Source organism: Callorhinus ursinus, unplaced genomic scaffold (assembly GCF_003265705.2).
Source record: "Callorhinus ursinus isolate GAN/ISIS: 27379988/994484 unplaced genomic scaffold, GSC_fseal_2.0 scaffold8, whole genome shotgun sequence".
Taxonomy (NCBI): Eukaryota; Metazoa; Chordata; class Mammalia; order Carnivora; family Otariidae; genus Callorhinus; species Callorhinus ursinus.
In genome coordinates this window covers 1,642,468-1,663,770 of record NW_027397070.1, presented here as the reverse complement: position 1 = coordinate 1,663,770, position 21,303 = coordinate 1,642,468, and the positions used below count along the sequence as shown (strand labels likewise).

Sequence of the window (21,303 nt, the reverse complement as noted above, 5' to 3'; positions counted from 1 at the left end):
CAATTCTCCATTTTACAGAGGAGGAATTTGAAACTGACACTAAGTTATGTTAGTATTCAAATCAAGACTGAAACACAGATCCTCAGACTCTGTGGCTCTCTAGATGTTCTAACCAGCTATGTTTCTGGCAGCTAATATATTGGCCAATTAAAGTATGGGGATTCTGGAAGCCCTTGGAACGTGAGAGTGGACATCGGTTCCTGCTCTTTCTGGTGAGAGGGCTGAGTATGGCTGCACCCAAGGAGTCACCTGAGAAACCTCCAACTTTATTTTTGCAATGGGAGGTGTGTGCCTGTGGGACCAGGCAATGACCATAAGACAGACTGTGAAAGAAGACAAACATGTGGCAAGACTTGTGTTTCCCGGGGTCCAAGCACTGAGGGCAGGAGGAGATAGTTGGGAGGGTTGTGTAGACCACCCGCTCAGAATGGGGATGTCCGGCCCGCAACCTTCTTGACGTGGAACACATGCAGTTGCTCTCCCCGAGGCTGTCGCGGCTGAGCAGGACACGTGACCCTCCTAGGAAAGGTAGAGAGTAGCAAGGAAGCCAACTGTACCTCCTTGTCTTCGCCCGCGGCGCTGGCCTCGTCACCTGGAGCCGGGAGTGGGCAGGAGAGTCCTCGCTGATTCTTTGCCCGCGTTCTCCGCCTTTCGCATGTCACCTAACCAATGAGAGGGCGATGGGCGGCCGCCTTAGGAGGCTTCCACTCTCGGAGAGGTTAGCCAATCGATGGGAACTTGATGGTTGCTAAGAAACATTTGAGTTTGGCTCCACCCATGCTTAGGGTTTTGGCCAATGAAAATCTGTACTTTGGACTGTTGCCGCGACACCAGTGATTAGTTCCACAGCCTGAATGTTTCGGCGCCTGCGCAGATTGGGGAAAGTTCTGGAAGACCGCGGAGCTGCCGCCATTTTGCGGGAAGACGAGCAGCTGCGGCTGCGGTGCTGCTTTTACTGCTGAGACTCTGGAAAATATCCGTGCTTCGCGTCCCCAATACACCCAAAAGAACGGCGGAAACCGGGACCCCGCCCGCGGGGACCCGGAACTGGTGAGAAACCCCGAAACCCGGTCCCCCCGCGACGTCACCTATGCGTGACGTTGCCGCACGGCGCCGCCCCCTGACGTCACAGGCAGAAAATGGCGTCAAGAGCAGAATTAGGCAAACTTAAGAAAATATTTTTGTTTACTTTGGTTTGGAAGTGTTCGCTCCCTCAGTGTAGCCCGCTGGCATGACTTTAGGGCTCGGCATCCTCGTGGCCGTATCTCTTAAAGATGAAGATGCTGTCTCAAGGATCCCAGTGACCGATCTCTTAACAGGTCCCCGCAGCCCTGACGTTTAGGGTCGCCCGTACTGGGGCGGGGAAGAGGGGAAGCATCGACCCACCGCGGTCTGAGAGGGCTCGCAGGATGGATTTTCAGCTCTTAGTGCCACCACTCCGAGAGAGGTTAGACACTAAGACACTGAGGTTAGACTAAACTGAGACACTGAGACAGACTTCTCAATCTTCAGGCTCTGGAAGACTCCTGTTCATTGTGTTGGCCTCTGGGCTTTTCCCTGGTTCCTCCTTTTGACCACACGTTCCGTGGCGGTACAGGAGTATAGTGAGGCCACATAAGGGTTGTAGCATTGGGACTGGCCCTCGCAGGGACGGTGCGAATCGGTTACTCATAGGACCATTTTTTAAAGTGTAGCCTTGGCTTGTTAAACAGCAGGAATGTACTTTACCTTTCTCATTGTTCCTATTCTTAATAAGCTGCCTTCAATTTGGAGGTGTTTGTGCCCAGCTCTGTGACTGGACCCATCACCCCCTGAGACTCAGCATGTGGTGACTTTTGCCTGAACTGAGCTGACAGTGGTTCTTCACTCTCCTTTGTCCCTTTAGCAGTGAGGCCTAAGTGCTTGTTGGGGTCTTGACTATGCTATGACAAAGTCCAGACCCTTGTGTGATTGTGGGCCCACCCCTAATGCAGTTTTTGGAGCAGGGATGGAAGAAGGCTCTATAGTTTTTTAGTGCATGGGATTGATGGACTTTGACCCTTAATATAGAACATGGGAAGAGTTTGAAAACTGCCAACTTGAAAATGCATAGTGTTTGGGACTTTACTGCTTCTAGGACATCTGAAAAGATACACCAAATCGAGTGAGATTGCAAGTTTCAAAATGTGCTCGTGTTCTGTATGTCCGTGCTTAAATAGATTCATTCATTTCTGAGTACCTGAGTGAAAACTTTACTCCATACGTGGTGGCTCATATGTTACCTTGAGTGAAAGTTTTTGTGCATGTGTTAAGTTAATCCTATCCTGTACTAGCAGTCAACAAAGAGTAATGATTTAAATCAGAAGCATTTCATTTGGGGAGGAAAAAGTAGATTTTAAAAAATAAAGAGAGTTGTATGACATTTAGAAAACTTGTATAGACTTGGCACCTGGCTGGCTCAGTTGGAGAGCATAGGACTCTTGACCTCGGGGTTGTGAATTCTAGCACCATGTTGGATGTAGAGATTACTTAAATAAATAAATACTTTTAGAGAAAAAAAAGAAAAACTTGCATAGACTTGGCAGGTAAAATGACTGGAAAGAACAGAAATTGTAGATTGAAACCTTTTATTTTTAAAAACCATTTTCCACAATCAAATAGTATTACAATAAGTTTGGTCCTGATATTTTGAAGTATATGCTGCTTCATATCTAGAAGCCACATAATAAGGTGTGACTAATGGGACTAATGCTTTTGATAAACCTTTTAGGATAGTAGTAATTCCTTAGATGAGTGTGTATTTAAAGTAGACATCTTGCGGGGGGCGGTGCCTCAGTGGCTCCGTAGGTTAAGCGGCTGCCTTTGGCTCAGGTCATGATCCCGGGGTCCTGGGATGGAGCCTTGCAAGCGGGGAGCCTGCTTCTCCCTCTCCCTCTGTCTCCCAGCTTGTGCTCTCACTCTGTCAAATAAATTTAAAAAAATAATTTTTTTTAAATAAAATAAAAAATAAAAGTAGACATCTTGGGTCCCCTAGCTGGCTCAGTCAGTAGAATTTGAGACTCTTGATCTGAGGGGTTGTAAATTCAAGTACCACGTTGGAGGTAGAGAATATTTAAAAACAAAATCTTAAAAAAACCAAAAACTGGACATCTCGGTATGCTGTGTACTCTTCTTTTTAAAAATTTAAGGCTGAGGGCGCCTGGGTGGCTCAGTTGGTTAAGCGACTGCCTTTGGCTCAGGTCATGATCCTGGAGTCCCGGATTCGAGTCCCGCATCGGGCTCCCTGCTCGGCAGGGAGTCTGCTTCTCCCTCTGACCCTCTCTCCCTCATGTGCGCGCGCTCTCTCTCTCTCTCTCTCATTCTTTCTCTCAAATAAATAAAATCTTTAAAAAAAAATTTAAGGCTGAATTATAAAGTACAGGAGAGGTAACCTGATAGAATTGGTAAGACGTTAGACTTTGGGTCAGGAGACCTTAATCAAGAGTCAGCACCTCCATTTAAGCTTTGTGATTCTGGGCAGTTCACAAAACCTCAGTTTTTTCATCGTGCATTGGACCTGATAGCTGCTTGTAGCATATGTTACCTTTGATTGTTAAATAAATGTATGGTGTTATTATGATGAATGATTGAGTTCACTGTTTTTATTTTAAGATTTTATTTTTAAGTAATTTGTACACTCAACATGGGGTTGGAATGCACAACCCTGAGATCAGGAGTCGTAAGGTCTACCGACTGAGCCAGCCAGGCGCCCCAAGTTCACTGGTTCTTAGACACACTTATTTGATTTTGATTTGGTTTCCATTTTAAGTCTTAAATTTGGCTCCAGGTAATTTTTGTTTTGCTCTTTCCAAGAATCTTGTCTCTGTAACAGGTTTAGTGCAGTACCTAGCAATATTAGGTACTGTAGGAGTGATTAGTCATATTTTTATATTACTTATTTTATATTAGTGATTACTTTTGTACTCCTGTTTTTTTCTTAAATCACCAAAATAGGCTATGGGCTCTAAAGTATAAAATAAGTAATATTTTTATATTACTTTTTGTTACTACTTTTTGTACTCCTGATTTATTCTTTTTTTTTTAAGATTTTATTTATTTATTTATTTAAGAGAGAATGAGAGGGAGAGAGAGCATGAGAGGGGGGAGGGTCAGAGGGAGAAGCAGACTCCCGCTGAGCAGGGAGCCCAATGCGGGACTCGATCCTGGGACTCCGGGATCATGACCTGAGCCGAAGGCAGTCGCTTAACCAACTGAGCCTCCCAAGCGCCCTCCTGTTTTATTCTTTTTTTTTTTTTTTTTTCTTCACCGTATCATTATTTTTAATGTCCAGCATTTACAACACGAGGGCCAGAGCTTTCTCCCCAACTCAAGTTTATAAATTCTCAATTGGCTTGTGAGGCCAATAGGGATACTTCTTCTTGTCTAATCTGGTTTCTGGGAAGACTTCATTCAGGTCCTCAATGGTCATCTGATCAAATGGAATTATGTTCCTCATCTTCTCCAGCTCTTTTTCATATTCCTCAATCCTGGCCTTTGAGAGAGACAAAAACTCGGCACAACTTTTCACATCTTCTTTTTCTTCAGCATCCACCTGAACAGTATATTTATCCTCTGGCACAGGAACTTTCAGGGCATTAAACTTCTTCTCAAAGTCATCTACCAAACCAGCCTTTGCCACATTGGCCTTGTAGTAAGCCCAGTCGATAGCAGGTGGTTTCTCAGGGAGAGTAGCCAGTCTGGAGGTAAGTGTCTCATTCCAGGATTTCAGGGAGTTAGCAATGGCCTTCTGGTTTCGGGGTATGATCTCCCCAAAAGCTACCCAGTCAATGGTTTTTAGAGCAAGTTTTCGCGCAGCCCTCTTGAGATCCTTCACCGACCCCGGCGGCCTAGAGTCCACAGCAGCAAGGAACGGAACTGGCCTCCTGTTTTATTCTTAAATCACCAAAATAGGCTGTAGGACAGCATCAGTGGATGATGCATTAGCTGCTTTAAAGAGGACAAAGGTATTGCACAGAAATTCTTCAGATTAGTTGGAGGTTTTTTTTTGTTTTTTGGTCAGCTTTATTGAGGTATAATTGACATAAAATAAAGCTGTCCACATTAAGGTGTACAGTTTGATGGGTTTTGATGTTTAAATACCCATGAAACCATTACCGCCAAAAGTTTCTTCTGCCCTTTTGTAATCCTTTCTTCCTAGCCCTTCTCCACCTCCTCCTATCCCTAGGCAACCACTGATCTGCTTTCTGCCAGTACAGTTTGGTTTACATTTCCTGGCATTTTTTCCTATAAATGGAAGCACACAGTATATTTTTGTCTTACTTCCTTCACTCAGCATAATTATTTTAAGATTCATGTGTGTTGTGTATATTGGTAATTCCAGACCAATATTTTTTGAATAATTTATTCTATTGACTTTGTTTGATGTCTTGTTTTTCTTTCTTCTTTTTAAGATTTTATTTATGGGGGCTGCCTGGGTGGCTCAGTCGGTTAAGCGGCTGCCTTCGGCTCAGGTCACGATCCCAGAGTCCTGGGATCAAGCCCCACGTCGGGCTCCCTGCTCAGTGGAGAGACTGCTTCTCCCTCTCCCTCTGCCTGCCTCTCTGCCTACTTGTGCTCTCTGTCAAATACATAAATAAATAAATAATCTTTAAAAAAAAGATTTTATTTATGTATTTGACAGAGCTCAAGTGCGTGCACAAGCAGGGTGAGCGGCAGGCAGAGGGAGAGGGAGAAGCAGGCTTCCTGCTGAGCAGGGAGCCGAGCAGGGGCTCTATCCCAGGACCCTGGGATCATGACCTGAGCTAAAGGCAGACATAACTGACTGAGCCACCCAGGTGCCCCGATATCTTCTGGGTTTCTTTTATTATTATTACTATTTTTTTATTTGATGGGCCTGAGGTGGACAGACTTGAGAAAGATGATTGCTAGGTGTGAACGCTTGGGGAGGCAGGAGGTCTTACCCTTCCTACCTGGACAGGCTTCCAGGTAGAATTGGTTAATCCTGCCTTAATCGTTATCTTTCTGAGTTATCTGAATTCTAGTTGGTGTTATATGGGAAATGCTTAGCGATGAGTCCCCTAATTATTGATGTTTGTGTGGGGGATGTGGGGAAGAGCTTAGGGCAGATCTGCGTTCTGGTGTTGTTTTGTCTTGTTCCTGATTTTTAGTCTTACATCCTTACCTTTTTATTGGAAATATGTGCTCATTTCTATGATTTAAGTTTAAACCAGTTATTTATACAGAATTTTGAACTGTAGAATGGAGGCCTAGTGTCCATTGTCAAGTGAATAGTAATTTTGAATGCCAACACTTTTTCTTCACAACACAGGGTCTGTATTGTATTTTGTTTCTATCTAGATATTTTCCTTCTAGACACTTTACCTTTTTGAAGCCACAGAGCAAAACTAGTTCAGAATTAAATTGTGCAAAAATAAACCTAGAGTAAGCAACAGCCAGGAAGATCCCTGTGGAATTCAAGAAACAAAACTGTATATTCTCAAGTCTATGTCTTGGAGAAGGAAGGGAATGTGGGGTGCCAGAAGGGGAGGAAAAATATGAGGTTCTTACATATCCACGTCCTCTCTTCAGGTCTGCTACGATGGCGTCCGATGACTTTGATATAGTGATTGAGGCCATGCTGGAGGCTCCCTATAAAAAAGAGGAGGTAATATTCCCCATCTCACTGCTGGAATTGGGTTAGTAAGAAGAAGCAGTTATAGATCATCAGTTTCAATACTTTGTAAATTCTTTTTTTTTTTTAAGACTTTATTTATGTGAGAGAGAGAGAATGAGAGAGAGAGAGAGCATTAGAGGTGGGAGGGTCAGAGGGAGAAGCAGACTCCCTGCTGAGCAGGGAGCCCAATGCAGGACTCGATCCTGGGACCCCAGGATCACAACCTGAGCCGAAGGCAGTTGCTTAACCAACTGAGCCACCCAGGCGTGCCAATACTTTGTAAATTCTTTTTCCCTGCTTGTTTATTATGTATCGTGGCTATTTGTGAAAGTCATAGTTTTTTAGTAAGCCCCACTCTCCAGCTTCCATACTCAGAGGCATGCTCACAGAGATGGTCCCAAAGCTGGGGCAAGGAGCGGGAGGAAGTGGGGGGGGGTAGAATGTGCTGGGAATAAGTGCTTTGCTCAGAGCTCTCAATGACCCAGTAGAAAGTCAGTGTATCTCAGACCTAAATAATTTCTCACTCTCCTGGGAAATGGATGTCAGTGGAACAAATGTTGGGTAGCTCAAGTTTTGACATCAAAATCTGTCACTCTGAGCTCTTTTTTTGGGTGGTTTCCTTCCTTCCTTCTTACTCCCTTTGTTAGGAGATCCAGGTGCTCAGAAACTGGCTAGATAATTGTGAACTTTGATTTCACAAGCTTTCTTCTCTGTCCACTTTTGTTCTTTTGTTGCCCAATGGAATGTGTATGTGTCTACCACCTTATACCTGGTGACATTTTTCCTGGCAACCCCCCCAGGATGAACAGCAAAGGAAAGAGGTTAAAAAAGATGGCCCTAGCAACACCAGCATGAGCAGTACCAGCACCAGTGGGAGCAGCGCCGGTGGGGAGGCAAGCAAGTAAGTGTGGCATGAGGAAGTGGGTTGGCAACTTGGGCAAGGGAAGCAACTGTGTCCATCGGAGAAACAGCCAGAGCAGGGAGGTGGTTGCTTGTAAGACTGCTCATTTTTAGTGATGGCTCTACTGGGTCCTGGGAATCATGGTGACTTGGTTTAATGATCTTCTAGTCTTCACATTCCAGCATAGACTTGTGGCTCTGTTCTAGCATCATTCTGTTTCAATTGAATAAAATAGCCAGGGGACCCCTGATTTGGAAACAGCAGCTTTTGCTGGGCTTCGGGAGGAAATGGCCACTTCAGAAGCCTGACAGCATTCAGGGCTGTGTGCAAGTTGGTATTGCTGTGAACTCCTGCCAGGTCATCTTGGGCTCTTTGGTCTTTTTTTTTTTTTTTTAAGATGTTATTTATTTCTTTGACAGAGAGACACAGCGAGAGAGGGAACACAAGCAGGGCAAGTGGCAAAGGGAGAAGCAGGCTTCCTGCCGAGCAGGGAGCCCGATGTGGGGCTGGATTCCAGGACCCCGGGATCATGACCTGAGCTGAAGGCAGATGCTTAAGACTGAGCCACCGAGGCGCCCCGGGCTCTTTGGTCTTTTACTGCTGTTCCACCCTGGCCTTTCCGTCGTTCTTTTTCCTTGGGGGAGAGAAGACCTTCTTGATAATAAGAATTTATCCCCTCCTTCACAGGAAGAAGAGGAGTCGGAGCCATAGTAAAAGCAGGGATAGAAAGCGCAGGTCAGTAGTTCTGGGGGCTTTCGGGAATTACTCTAAATGGGAGAGCTATCCCTTGGAGTCTGGAAGAGGTTGGTTTGCCCTTTAGCAAACTCAGTAGTGCCTCGCACTGTAGCCGCAGTCGGGAGCGGGACCGGCACAGGCGGAGAAGCAGTCGGAGCCGAAGTCGAGACCGGCAGCGTCGCCACCGCAGCCGGAGCCGGGACCGGCGGCACAGCAGTGAGACACGCAGTCGGGACCGGCGGCGTGAGGACCGCGTGCGCTACAGGAGCCCGCCGCTTGCCGCTGGGTATCGCCTCTTGCTCATATGATGATGGCCTTTGTGTTGGGGTCTGGGTAAACACCCCGCGCTGTGGTTCCTGCCTGTGGGTGCTCAAAACCCGATGCGGCGGGCAGGAGACTCTGGTACTGGAGGGGTGGTGTTGACAATTCCCACGTGAGATGAGGTGCTGGGATCAGGTTTTCTCGTGCCGGAAGACCAAGCATTGGACCAACGCGGGTGAAATCACATGACGCGATTTTCCGTTTGTCGTTCTCTGTTCCATAGGCGCAGGTACGCACACAGTAAGAGTCCTCATTTCAGAGAAAAGAGCCCGGTCAGGTGAGTTGATAGTGAACACTCTTCCAGGGATCGTGAGGTATGACTAGAAAGCCGTTTGAGCCAGAATACAGGAATGTGTGGTACTGGAGGGGGAGCTGGAGCACAATAACCGTGTATCGGGAGTGGGCGTCTCACCAGATTGCACTCGCTCTTCAGGGAGCCCATTGATAATCTGAGTCCCGAGGAACGTGATGCCCGCACGGTTTTCTGTATGCAGTTAGCAGCCCGCATTCGGCCTCGGGACTTGGAGGACTTTTTCTCTGCTGTCGGCAAGGTAACCTCCCCCCCCCCCCCCCCGCCTTAGCTTTCTCCCATGTATAGCTATCTTCTGTCCATTCTCCTTTATGCCTAACTCAGGATTTCCTTCTTACCCTGGCTAGGTTCGTGATGTCCGAATCATCTCCGATCGGAACTCCCGGCGTTCTAAGGGCATCGCCTACGTGGAATTCTGTGAAATCCAGTCTGTGCCACTGGCCATTGGGCTGACTGGGCAACGGCTGCTTGGAGTGCCCATCATTGTCCAGGCTTCACAGGTGAGCAAGTTGCAAAGCTGACATGAGCAGATGGCCTTGGAGGGAGGGGGTGTGGGATGCAATCTATCGGTTCCTCCTCGCCTAGGCTGAGAAAAACCGACTGGCAGCCATGGCCAACAACCTGCAGAAGGGCAACAGCGGGCCAATGCGCCTCTATGTGGGCTCCCTGCACTTCAATATCACGGAGGACATGCTCCGGGGCATCTTTGAGCCCTTCGGCAAAGTGAGTAGAAAGTGATGGAAAGCTCTGAAGGGAATTGGAGAAAGTGGGGAGGGTGAGCCTATCTCTTTGTTCTGCCTGACCGTGATTAACCCACTGCGTCCGTCAGAACGAGCGGATGGGTCCGTGCCGGCAAAGTTGGGCTCCATCTTCATATTCAGAGTGCTCAGTATGCAGATAAGTTAGGCACCGTGAACTCAAATAATGGGGTCCAGGTTCAGTAAGATGAGCCAGGAGAGGTGTTTTGGAAAGAGGTGGCCTTTGTCTCTTTTTAAAGAGAAGATTTGGAGAGTTAGAACTGTTAGAGATAGTTAGAGGTACAAAGTTAGAGGTAGTTAGAACTGTCAGGCAGGAAAGATCAAAGGTGCGGGTTAGCCCAAAGATTGCTAATAATTTCTCCCTCTTATACAGATTGATAATATTGTCCTGATGAAGGACTCAGATACAGGCCGTTCTAAAGGTTATGGTTTCATTACGGTGAGTCTCTGGTCTTTAACTTTTGAATTTCAGTGTGGGTTTGTCCACTTGTCTGATTTTGCAGCTTAGCTTCATCCTCCTCCTTTAGGAACTGTCTAAATGACCCATAAGCCCTGGTGCCTGAAGCCTGGACTAGCCTTCTGCCCCTTGAGATGAGTGCATTGCTTGAGATCTTGGCTTTGCTCCTGCACACTGTCAGTGGCCCTGGTATGGGTGTGTCCAGGAGTTCACCCAGCTTCCCTGGTGCCGCAACTTGCTCTTTGGGTAATAGAAATGATTTCAGGCTGCAGCTAAAAGGTTGGGGGCATGAGGGAGGTTAGGTGTGGGCTTTTATAGGCATGGTATGTTTTCACGGTTGGAGCAGGAATAGGGATTTATTTATTTTTTCTGGCACTACCCCATCTGAAGCAGTTTCTCCATTGAGAAGTATCTTTATGTTCAGAGACCGCTATAGGGAGAATAGCGAGGCCACGTCTTCCCTTTTCCTTGACACTCCCAACAAAATTGCTTCCAGTTCCCATAACTGGTTCTTCTAGCCCTGTGTGACTCTAGGCTGAGGACTGGCTGCCGGCCACAGAGTCTCATAGAAGCTGATATTTTCTAGGTTCAGTCCAGGCAGCATACACCCCCCGCAGTTGCCTGCAGGGCAGAGGGGAGATAGGTTGTGTTCTACCAGGGGTATTGCTCATCTCAGAAGCATCCAGTAAAGGCAGGCCACCACCTACACCACCTGCCTAGGAATTGTCAGTACCACGTGCCAGGCCCTAGGGCAGGTGCTACCAGAGGAAACAAAGCCAGACCTGGTGTTCATGGTGGCAAGTACTTCTTCTAACTCCTTGGTGACTCAGACGCAGAAAACCTTTTGTGAGGCTTTTTTGCCCTTGTGCTGCCACCTTTTCGGTCAATACCCTTGTTGACACTTCAACAGCACACTGGAATCTTCTCTGTACCAGGCTGCTCCGGTGCTGCTGGGCGGTAGAGCTCTCTGACCAGCAGCGCTGGTGGAGGCGTAGGGGTGGGGTGCAGTCTTGCTCTCCATGCCAGGGTGCACTCCCTCCTACGGCTGGGCTCTGGAGTTCCAGATTCCTACTTCTTGATTGAGAATTGAAACTAGTCCGAAGGGCTGAAATTAGAAAAGCCCAGGAACCTTGACTCTCAGGCTGTCTTTCTTCCATTGATATGCTTATTTGTGAAGCAGCATGTAAGGGTAGGCCACCCTATAGATAACAGATTTTTGCATTATTAGGTTCTCAGTGGAGCTGGAAGTTGGAAGTGATTGCCATTGAGTCAGTTGAAAAAGGTCCTTTTCACATCGTTTTGGGGGGATGGGGGTCACAGTCCTTGGGACAGAACAGTTTGTGCCACAGTGAGCATGCAGTTTCCTGGGGTAGCAGGACTAGGCGGTGGTGGCAGGGCGTTGTGAGCGTGTCCGTGGCCAGGAAGTGACTGGTACACGGCCTGGGTTTCTTGTAGTTCTCAGACTCCGAGTGTGCCCGGCGGGCCCTGGAACAGCTGAATGGCTTCGAGCTTGCTGGTCGACCTATGCGAGTTGGCCATGTGACCGAGCGACTGGATGGTGGCACAGACATCACTTTTCCGGATGGGGACCAGGAGCTGGATCTGGGATCTGCAGGTGGACGTTTGCAGCTCGTGGCCAAATTGGCAGAAGGTGGAGAGAGTTTCTCTGCAGAGTGAAGAACGTGGGGTGGAATCTTAGATCAGGAGTTGGGACTTAACACCAACTTCTCTTTCCCTTTTAGGCTCCGGAATCCAGTTGCCTACCACAGCTGCTGCTGCTGCCGCCGCTGCCCAGGCTGCTGCTGCCTTGCAGCTGAACGGGACGGTTCCCTTGGGGGCCCTGAACCCTGCGGCTCTGACTGGTAGACTTGGACTTGGGAAAGGGAAGAGGGGTTGGGGCCTGGAAAGAGGGAATGCTCTGTGCTCACTAACTCGTCGTGCCTCTCTCTCTGCAGCTCTGAGTCCAGCCCTGAACCTCGCCTCCCAGGCAATCGCCTCCCAGTGCTTCCAGCTTTCTAGCCTCTTTACCCCTCAGACCATGTGAGTCTCAGGGTCTGGCTCCGTTTAGTCTTTGGTTATTTTCTTTCCTTTAGCTTCCCCTGGATCTCTTCTCCTTGCCATAGGTAAGTCAGTGGTATGGTACGCTGCCTCCCTGCGTCTCTGGGTCCTGCCGCTCCTGTCTCCACATCGACCTCTCCATGGCCCCTTCTCCATTTTGTGGACCCAAGCCATCCTGAGCGCGTGGACGTGGGCTCTGCGGGAATTGGGGGCCACCCTTGGACTCGAGAAGGGCTCCTGCCCAGGGCCCCATTGGGAACGGACTCTGCTGAGCAAAGCCACTAGTTGAAGAGGACAGAATCTGCACCTGTTGAACACCCGTTTCTCCGCGTATGTTGTCTTCTGGGATGACCTTCATTGCTCTTTCCAACCACCTCTTGGTGATTCCTCGATTCTTCCCCCGTTGGGAAGGCCATAGAGCAGTAACTGAAGGAACTAACCTCTCTCCGCTTCCTGTACCTTTTCCCTACAGTCTGTTGAGGAAAACCCTTAAGATCTCTGGTCCAAGAGGACTTTGGAGTTTGGGGTTGGGGGCAGTGAACCTTGAAGGTGTTGGCTTGCTGCTGCACAGGCCTGGAAGATGGCATGGACATGCGCATTGTGAAGCCTGCCTTAAGCCTCAGCCTGGGGCCAGAACCGCATCTTGCTGGGAGGTGTGGGAGTGATCTGTCCTGCCAGTGTCCTGCCAGGCATTTTGGATGGCTTAGGGCTGGGCCTTTCAGGAGTTCAGTGAAAGGTGGGATACCTTTCCAGTATCTTCCATCTTCCTTTGTACAGTTGTCCTTCCTCCCAGGTCCTTCCTGTGGTGCAGGGTGGAAGGACAGAGAGGAGGCTGCTACTCTCTACCATTTCCCATGTGCCTCTACCGTGGGCTCAACCCCAGCTGTTAAAGCTGCTCCTGTCCCCTGCCTGGGCACATGTGAGCCCTTTTCACTGGATTTTATACCCTTGTGTCTGTGTACATAAAATATATATGTATATGTATGTGTGTATATGTATGTGCACACACATGCATACGTACACACACACGTGCATATATACATACAGACTTTGTATAAAAGGCAAGCTCCACTGTTGTGGTGGCTGCTGCCCATGTGTGTGTGGTCTCTGTCCGTTGGTGTGTCTGATGTTAATAACTTCTCATGAGCCAAAACCGTGAATGGTTCTAGGGATATAAAACATTTGTAATGCCTTTATGTTTTTTCCCTTTATTTTAATTTTGTTTTATCTAACCTTCCTTAGAAATTAAAATGGACAGAAGACACACACCTGGATGGAGTTCCCCATCTGTCTGCATTATACTCTCAGTCCCGTGGGTCTCTTCCATATGTCTTCATCTTAACTATTCCCCCCCCCCCCGCCATCTTAAATATTTCCAAACCTACCTTGTCACTGGACACACTAACAGGCTGTCTCTGCGCCTAAGGACAGATCTTGTCTTTCCACCAGATGGCAGTGTGACGGTAGCACATTTTGCACCTTCGGCTAGAGGTGTTTTGTGATCTTGAAGAGTTTAAGTGCCAGAGAAGCCTCCTAAGTTCACCAGTCTTACCATTAGTCTCTGTACCCGCCTTTGGCCCTTTTGTAACGGAACTCCCAGTCCAGTATCCAGAGAGGTTTTGGCCTCATACATCAGGGCTCTCCAGGCCTGAAGTCCGCTATTCCTCAGCCAGTCCCCTCAACTCTTCCTTTTCATATGTGACTCTGATTGGGATGACACAGGCTTGGGACCAGTGAATTCCCAGAATGCTGAGTATTCCAGGAATTGTCCTGAGGAAGGGGATGCGCACATCTTCCTCTACCTGCTTTGTAAGGCTTATGACAAGGGGCCTGCCTCGTAACCTGGCTCACTAGGTAGGGACCAGCCTAGAGAAGAATGTCTGAAGTTCAGGGGCAGAGCTCTGTGGGTCTCCTCCATTCTCTACCGGTCTCTATGGCAACAGAATGTTAAGACTTTATTGTCATGCTAAAAATATGGATAATTGCTGTTAGGTTTTAATTTGTCAGCTCTCAGACTTCTAAGCAGAGCGCTGGTTTTTCGGTGATACTAGCTTCTGGGGTTGCTTGTCACACTGAAGTATTAGGTACTTGGCACTTGCTTGTGGCAGAAAAGGCCACTGGGACCCAGAACTAGCTCTTGATCTCCCCTCAGCGCCGCCTGCTGCAGCCTCCTTGCTCCTGTTGCCTTTGCTGCCACCGCCACCCTTTCCCTGTCCTGGTTTGCTCTCTGGGCCTGGGGGAAGGAAAGGAGGATGCATTGTTTTTAGGTAGTAGCTGGCTAGGGCCCAGTCCCCCTATAGTTATTGATTTGGCTGCTAATGCATCCTGAAAAACAGTGTGGACCATTTTTGTTAGTTATCCTGAGGCGCTCGGGACCAGACTTCCTCAGGGCAGTCTTGAACTCCTCCAAACTATAAATACCCACAGGCTCTGCCTGCCTCCCTGCCCTCATCAGATGGGTGCCTGTCTCTGCTTGGCTTCCTTTCGTTCCCATGCCTGCCTACCTTGGCCTGCCTTCACTTTGCTTCCTTCCACCTCAGTTCTCCACCCCCCCAACCCTTCTTAGTTCCTCATACAGCCTCTTACTGGGGGAGAGACAGTGCTAGAAGTGAGGAAACATGTAAGGCAACTACTCTAGTCTAACCCATATAAGGTGACAGCATCTAGTGGGTGACAGCCAGAATCAACACATGTGACTCAGTGCCTTCTAGTTACTCATCCCTGCATTGGGGGTGGTTGGAGTAGAGAGGAGGGGGCAGCAAACAGCCTCCTAAGGTGAAGGAAACCTTCCTGAGCCTCTTTTGCCTGGGCATAGCGGCTCAGGTGTGGGTAGAGAGGCTGGCCCAGATCCTCTTCTAGCACAGAGTTGCCCAGCTGTCCTCAGTTCTAAACAGGAGACGTTCATCTGACTTAGGCTTCTGTCTTCTCTAAGGCAGTGGTATTTCCTCCTTGTTCTTTAAACTTACGTGTGCTTGAAATTGAATTTTTGCCTACTTCCTTCTTACGCTCCAACAGCCCCCAGATGTGAGTGACCAGAGGAAGCAGGGGCTTGCCCTTTGAACCTTTAGTCCTGGTGCTTATGAGGAAGGAAAAGGAGTTTTCAACTTGAAGGGAGATGGTGAACCACAGCCTCTCCTTTCTCTGTTACAGAAGCAGTGTTGTGAGAATGAGAAAGTAATAGTTGGACGGTGAGGAGAGGCTGTGCTGGCTCTGAAAAGTGGGAGGTGGTATGATGGTAATTGTCGACACTGGTGCAGGGCTGTTGCGGGTTAGGCATTGTTCTAGTCACTTGATGTGTACTGAATTCTTAATCCTCACAACGACCCTCTGAGGTAGACTTTCACCATTTTTACTTTGCGAACAAGGAAACGGATACCCAGAGAGGGTAAGTAACCTGCCTTATGATTACACAGCAAGTTTGGGATTCCAATCCAGGCAGTCTAGCTTCAGATTCCTAGATCCTAATCTCAGCCTGCCCCTCCTGGGAGCCAAGGCCTGGGAGTTGCGTTTTCTACCTCTGTACCCAGAGGTTTCAGTATGTCCTGAACTTTTCCACTTCCATTTTTTTTTTTTTTTTAAGATTTTATTTGAGAGAGAGAATGAGATAGAGCATGAGGGGGGGGAGGGTCAGAGGGAGAAGCAGACTCCCCACTGAGCAGGGAGCCCGATGTGGGACTCGATCCCCGGACTCCAGGATCATGACCTGAGCCGAAGGCAGTCGCTTAACCAACTGAGCCACCCAGGTGCCCTCCACTTCCGTGTTTGCTCATCTTGTTCTCTCTGCCCCTCTTCTGCTAGTCGGAATCCTCCCCTTTAAGACTCTGAAGCTTTGCTGGTTGATTTCCCTTTTCAGGATTCTTTGTCCTGTTACAAGTCTCATTCTACCTTTATTTACATTTCTGTATAAACTCTATTACCAGATGATTATAGCCCGATGAGGCCAGCCATAGACATGTCGTCTTCATTATTGCTTTGCTTTGCACGTATTAGGTGTCTGTCGAATTAATTCCCTCTCTGTTCAAGTCAGAGCTAAGCTCTCTGACGCCTGTCCCTTCTAGCCTGCTTTCCCTGGCATCCTCCATTCCTTCCTCACCCCTCCAGGAGAGAAGGCAGCTTTTACTCTCTTTGGTGTTACCATGGTAGCCTCTGATGCTTTCCGTCAAAAATGCTGCTTGCCATCCAACAGAGACTAATGTTTCTATGGCAACCAGGTGAAGTCGCTAGTCATGAGCTGGATCGGGAAAGGAATTCTGGTCTCAGAACTGGGTCTGAACCTTCTGGCTTCAAACATCCCTTCTCTTCCCTCCCAACTTTTGCACTTTATATCCAGGATGGATTTGCTCTGCGTGTGCTCTTGGTGGAGAGAGCTCTGTGAGAGGTGAAGCAGACCAATTTAAATCATCTGGGAAGGTGGAGGCAAGGAAAGAGCTGATCAAAGCTCACTTTTTAAAAGTTGGATGAGTTCTGTTAGCTTTCCCACATGATCTCCTCTCAAGAGCCCTTAAGGAGTTGGCTGCAGTTACTGGAGGGCCATTAAGCAGTTATTTTTGAGGGCAATGGTAGATGGATGAGGGGCCCGAAGACTGGAAAGGAGCCAGTCTGTGCTGGTTTGCAGGGAGGGGAAGCAGTGACCTTGGAAATCAGAGACTTGTCAAACTCTAGCCAATGTTCCAGGAAGGAAGGGAGCTTCCATCAGCTTTCAAGCATCATAAAGCCTACTTGTTTAGAACGGGTAGTGCTGAAAATAAGCCTTTTCTGAACTCCTGGGCCCATCCAAGCCAGGGGGCCTTCACCCTCCCAACAGAACGGCCCCGCTCCGGAGCAACGCCACATGCTGCAGATGGCTCTGCTGTCACAAACCAGCTGAGTAATGGGTGGTTCATCCCTCTGTGACTTGGACCCCTCATGTGTGGAAAGGAAAAGCTAACAGTAGCACCTGTCTCAGGGACGGTGTGAAGCTGAAATGAAACAGTCCATGGAGAGGGCTTGGAACCTGAGAGCTTGTCATTACTACTGGCCGTCATTATTCCCGTCCCTCCGAATGCCAACACACTGTACTTCCTACCTGACCTCAGAGAATGCTCCGCATAGGTGGGGAGAAAAGTGAGGGTGAGGTCATGGTGAACGTCAATCTTCACTGTTCCTGGACTGAAGTCCCTGGCTTACACGGTCTTGGGTCACACCAGCAGCCTAGATGTCAGAAAAACAAGTCCCACTGGCTCAATCCCTTTTTGGGCCTGAAACTATAAATCAGAGGGGGCACCTGGGTGGCTCAGTGGGTTAAGCGCCTGCCTTTGGCTTAGGTCATGACTGAGCCTGTGTCAGGCTCCCTGAGCCTGCTTCTCCCTCTCTGGCGCCCCCCCCCCCCACCCTCGTGCTCTCTCTCTCTGTTGAGGAAGTAAGTAAAATCTTAAAAAAAAAAAAAAGGTCAAGGTGATTCTCTCCCTAGCCACCCTGTCAGGTTACCTTCAGCATGCCTCCTGCCTTTTGCTTTGGCCAGGGAAACCCTGCAGTGTTCTCTGCTGCCACCCTTTGCTTAGTGCCCCTCCTCACCTGCCACAGGTGTCCTGTAGCACCTGTCATCACTGGTCTCCAGAGCTCTGACGACTTCCTTTCAGAGAAATATTTTAAGTCAGCACAGGTCCTCTGCCTAAAGACAAATTAGAACTGGAACAAAAAGATGGGAAAACTGTGCAGTATAATACGATCACTTAGGCTTCAGTTGCCAATCTTCCTTCCTCTCCCCCAATACTCCTCAAAACAGCAGATCTAGGGGTGCCTGGATGGCTCAGTCGTTAAGCGTCTGCCTTCGGCTCAGGTCAGGATCCCAGGGTCCTGGGATCGAGCCCTGCATCGGGCTCCCTGCTCTGCGGGAAGCCTTCTCCCTCTCCCGCTTCCCCTGCTTGTGTTCCCTCCTGGCTGGCTGGCTGTCAAATTTTTAAAATCTTCAAAAAAAAAAAAAAATCTCATGGGGGCTACCTATGAGGGTTACCTGTGAGTCCTTTGGAGGCAAGTTGGACCTTGTAGACGGCAACTTAAAAATGTTTCTTTTTTTCTTTTTATTATTTATTAAAATTATATTTATTTTAGAGAGCATGAGCAGGGGGAGGGGCAGAGGGAGAGGGAGAAGCAAGACTCCCCACTGAGCAGGGAGCCAAATGGGGGGCTCCATCCCAGGACCCTGAGATCATGACCTAAGCCGAGGGCAGACACTTAACCGACTGAACCACCCAGGCGCCCTTCTTTTTATTTATTTTTTAAAGTAATCTCTATACCCATTGTGAGGCTCAAACTCATAACCCTGAGAGTCACGTGCTCCACCAACTGAGCCAGCCAGGTGCCCCTTAGGTTTGTATCTCCAGGGCGCTGCTGTGCTTTTGAGTAGTCAGCAAGCTGTCTGGGTACCTGAATAAGGGATCAGGACACAGATTGTAAAAGGAACATTACTTCCATGGCTCATTTCTGTAATATTTGACAAATTACAAAGATACTTGCATTTGCATTTAGTCCTCATGACCATCCTACAAGGTAGGTATTGTTACCTTTACTTTATAATTGGGAGAGCTGAGGTCCAGAAAGGCAGAGAGATTGAGAGTGACATTCTCCATCCAGAAAATAGTGGGACTGAGTACTAACTAAAATGCTTGCAAGGCTCCCACTGAGTTTGTATTTGCACCTTGGGTACCAGGCCACCAAGCCATGGAGCATGGCCATCAAGAGTCAAATAGATGAGGGGCACTTGGCTGGCTCAGTTGGTGGAGGGTGTAACTCTTAATCTCAGGGTTGTGAGTTTGAGCCCCACGTTAGGGGTAAAGATTACCAACAAAACAAAACTCAAATAGATGACGAGGCGCCTTGAGCATATCCATCAGAGAGCCACCAAGATGATAAAGGACTAAGAAGCAGGATGCTCTTACCTGGTTTTGGGGCCCCTTGACAACTCAGCTGTACCATCCCCTTAAGTTTTGCTGCCTTCTTACAGGGAGGGTCTTTATATCACGCGGCGGGCTGCCCACCATATCTCGTGTCTCCTGTGCATTTGCTCACGTAGTTTCTCCACAGGGAGTTTTTTTCTTTCCCCCATCTAGGTACAGCCTGCATATATCCTTCAAGACCCAGTTCCTAAAATCTGTTTCCAAATTCTGTTTCTTCCATTCAGAATTCTTAGAGCATGTGACATAGCCCTCAGGTACTCAAAATGTGGTCCAGTTTGCTGCTGTTGACCCCCTTGTCCCTTCTCTCCAGCTCAATTGTAAGCTCCTGGAGGGCAGGAGTAGTGTCTCACCTGTATTTGTTTTTCCCATAGGGCCCAGCGCAGTGACTGGCATTTGGCAGTACTTGCGGGGAACAACAAGTATTTGCTGATGGATGTCCAGGAAAAATGGACTTAGACTGATGTGGATAGAACTGTTAGATTACTAAGATGAAGTATGCATGGGTGGGCTTTCTGGGGGTGAGGGTTTAACCCAGAAGACTTGTGAAATCCCCTTCCGTGACTGGCAGGCTTTTCGAAGAGGAGAGACCCTGCCCCAGTCTCTCTAGAGAGGGTTAGATGCAGCAGGGCATAAAGGCCCAACTCTGAGCAGAGGCTAGAGCAGAGCGATGCCTTCCAAGACACAGGACTGGCCTCACCTCCGGCCCCTCAGAACAGAGCACACACACTTCCTGCTGTTGGCCCGTGAGGATGCCTTGTGGGCTAGGGACTGCGGGGGGTGGCAGCGGCTGGCTCGTAAAGGGGCGCAGACAAAATCACAGTGGTTAAGGGGACCATGAGGGCGGAGAAGACCTTACCTGGCAGAAGCAGCTCAGGCCCCAGGGCCCTTTGCTGATCTCTCCCACCAGCGGATCAGCAGCCCGTGCGACTCGGCCTCCATCAGAGAGAGGGAGAAGAATGGCCTGGCTCTCAGGGAAGACCCCACCTTCCAAGTCTGGGGGGAGCGTGGCTTCAGCTTCCGTCTGTTCTGAGCTCTCGTCCCTGTAGGCGTCTGGAGGGAACGCACAGATGGGTTGGGCTGATGGGGCTGGCTGAGTGAGGAGGAGGGAGGCTTGTGGTGTGTGTGGCACCCCTCACAGGGGAGGCCCTGCCACCACCATCTTCAGTATGCATATTGGAAGCTTCAGACACAAGAAAGGCACTGGGCCTTTTTCCTCATCTTTCCCTTGGGCTACATTTGACCAAGCCCTCTTCCTGGGGCGCCTGGCCGGCTCAGTCAGTACAGCACACTAGTCTTGATCTCAGGGTGGAGAGTTGGAGGCCCACTGTGGGCGTAGGGTTCACTTAAAAAACCAGAGCCCTCCTCCCTTGGCAGAACAACCGCATGTTTGATTCTGGTTCTTCCGCTGCCTCCGTGGCAGCTGCATCTCCACCTGCCTCATCTGCTTATCCCCAGGACCCTCTCTCTGGTCTCTCTTCTTTCTCTGCAACTTCAAGACTTTGTTTTAAGTTATTTCCTTTTTGAACAGGTAATATATACCATAGTTAAACATTCAGACAAGAAAAAGGGCATCCAGTGAAAAATAAACCTCCCACACCGGTCCTCCACCCACCCAGTTTCCCCATCCCAACAGCAGTCAGTACCATCCTGGGTTGTAATTTGTTGGGTCACAGACCCCTTTGGCAATCTGGTAAAATCTGTGAACCCTATTCTCACATGCACGATGGCACAAACATCAAATTGTCCCACTTCACAAACATCACAGACCTGTAGGGCCCGTGTGTGGTGTGAAGCTAAGGATCCCAGCCTGTATTGTATCCTCTCCCTTAGTGCCTCCTTTAGCATAATTTGTGGGTCCTGGTGCAAAATAAAAATGCAGGGCTTGGGGAGCTTGGGTGGCTCAGTTGGTTAAGCATCTGCCTTCAGCTCAGGTCACGACCCCAGGGTCCTGGGATCGAGCCCCGCATCGGGCTCCCTGTTCAGTGGAGAGCCTGCTTCTCCCTCTTCCTCTGCTGCTCTTCCTGCTTGTGCTCTCTCTCTCTGTCAAATAAATACATAAAATATTTTAAAATTAAAGATGCAGGACTCCTTGTTCAAAGATGTTCAAGACCGCGACGGCAGTGCATCAGACCGAGCACGGGGTGCTGTGTGACGCAGCTCATCCTTTCCTCTGGCT

General features: G+C 48.8%; 1 protein-coding gene, 1 long non-coding RNA gene and 1 pseudogene across 5 annotated transcripts; 1 reads left to right on the top strand and 2 right to left on the bottom strand.

Annotated features, from left to right (window-relative positions):
- Positions 1-825: 825 nt before the first annotated feature.
- On the top strand, positions 826-13,466 carry RBM23 (RNA binding motif protein 23). 4 transcript variants are annotated; one of them, XM_025870344.2, is made up of 14 exons: positions 849-1,050; positions 6,568-6,643; positions 7,453-7,553; positions 8,241-8,288; positions 8,401-8,574; positions 8,833-8,886; positions 9,043-9,160; positions 9,267-9,419; positions 9,505-9,642; positions 10,051-10,116; positions 11,590-11,785; positions 11,877-11,996; positions 12,090-12,174; positions 12,258-13,466. In XM_025870344.2, the coding sequence occupies exons 2-14, from the start codon at positions 6,578-6,580 to the stop codon at positions 12,259-12,261; spliced, it is 1,323 nt and encodes a 440-aa protein (XP_025726129.1). In that variant the 5' UTR covers positions 849-1,050; positions 6,568-6,577; the 3' UTR covers positions 12,262-13,466. The 4 variants fall into 4 exon arrangements, with proteins under 4 accessions (XP_025726130.1, XP_025726129.1, XP_025726132.1 ...); XM_025870345.2 differs by having other exon boundaries at positions 826-1,050; positions 11,590-11,749; positions 12,090-13,466; XM_025870347.2 differs by having other exon boundaries at positions 860-1,050; positions 12,090-13,466.
- LOC112821951 (ATP synthase peripheral stalk subunit d, mitochondrial pseudogene) lies at positions 4,281-5,122 on the bottom strand (annotated as a pseudogene).
- A 3,810-nt stretch (positions 13,467-17,276) lies between the features above and the next one.
- Positions 17,277-20,099, bottom strand: LOC141373230 (uncharacterized). Its single transcript, XR_012378937.1, has 3 exons — positions 19,984-20,099; positions 17,746-17,859; positions 17,277-17,382 (listed from the first exon to the last, which is right to left on the bottom strand). It is a non-coding gene; the product is annotated as an uncharacterized lncRNA (long non-coding RNA).
- Between the last annotated feature and the right edge of the window lie 1,204 nt (positions 20,100-21,303).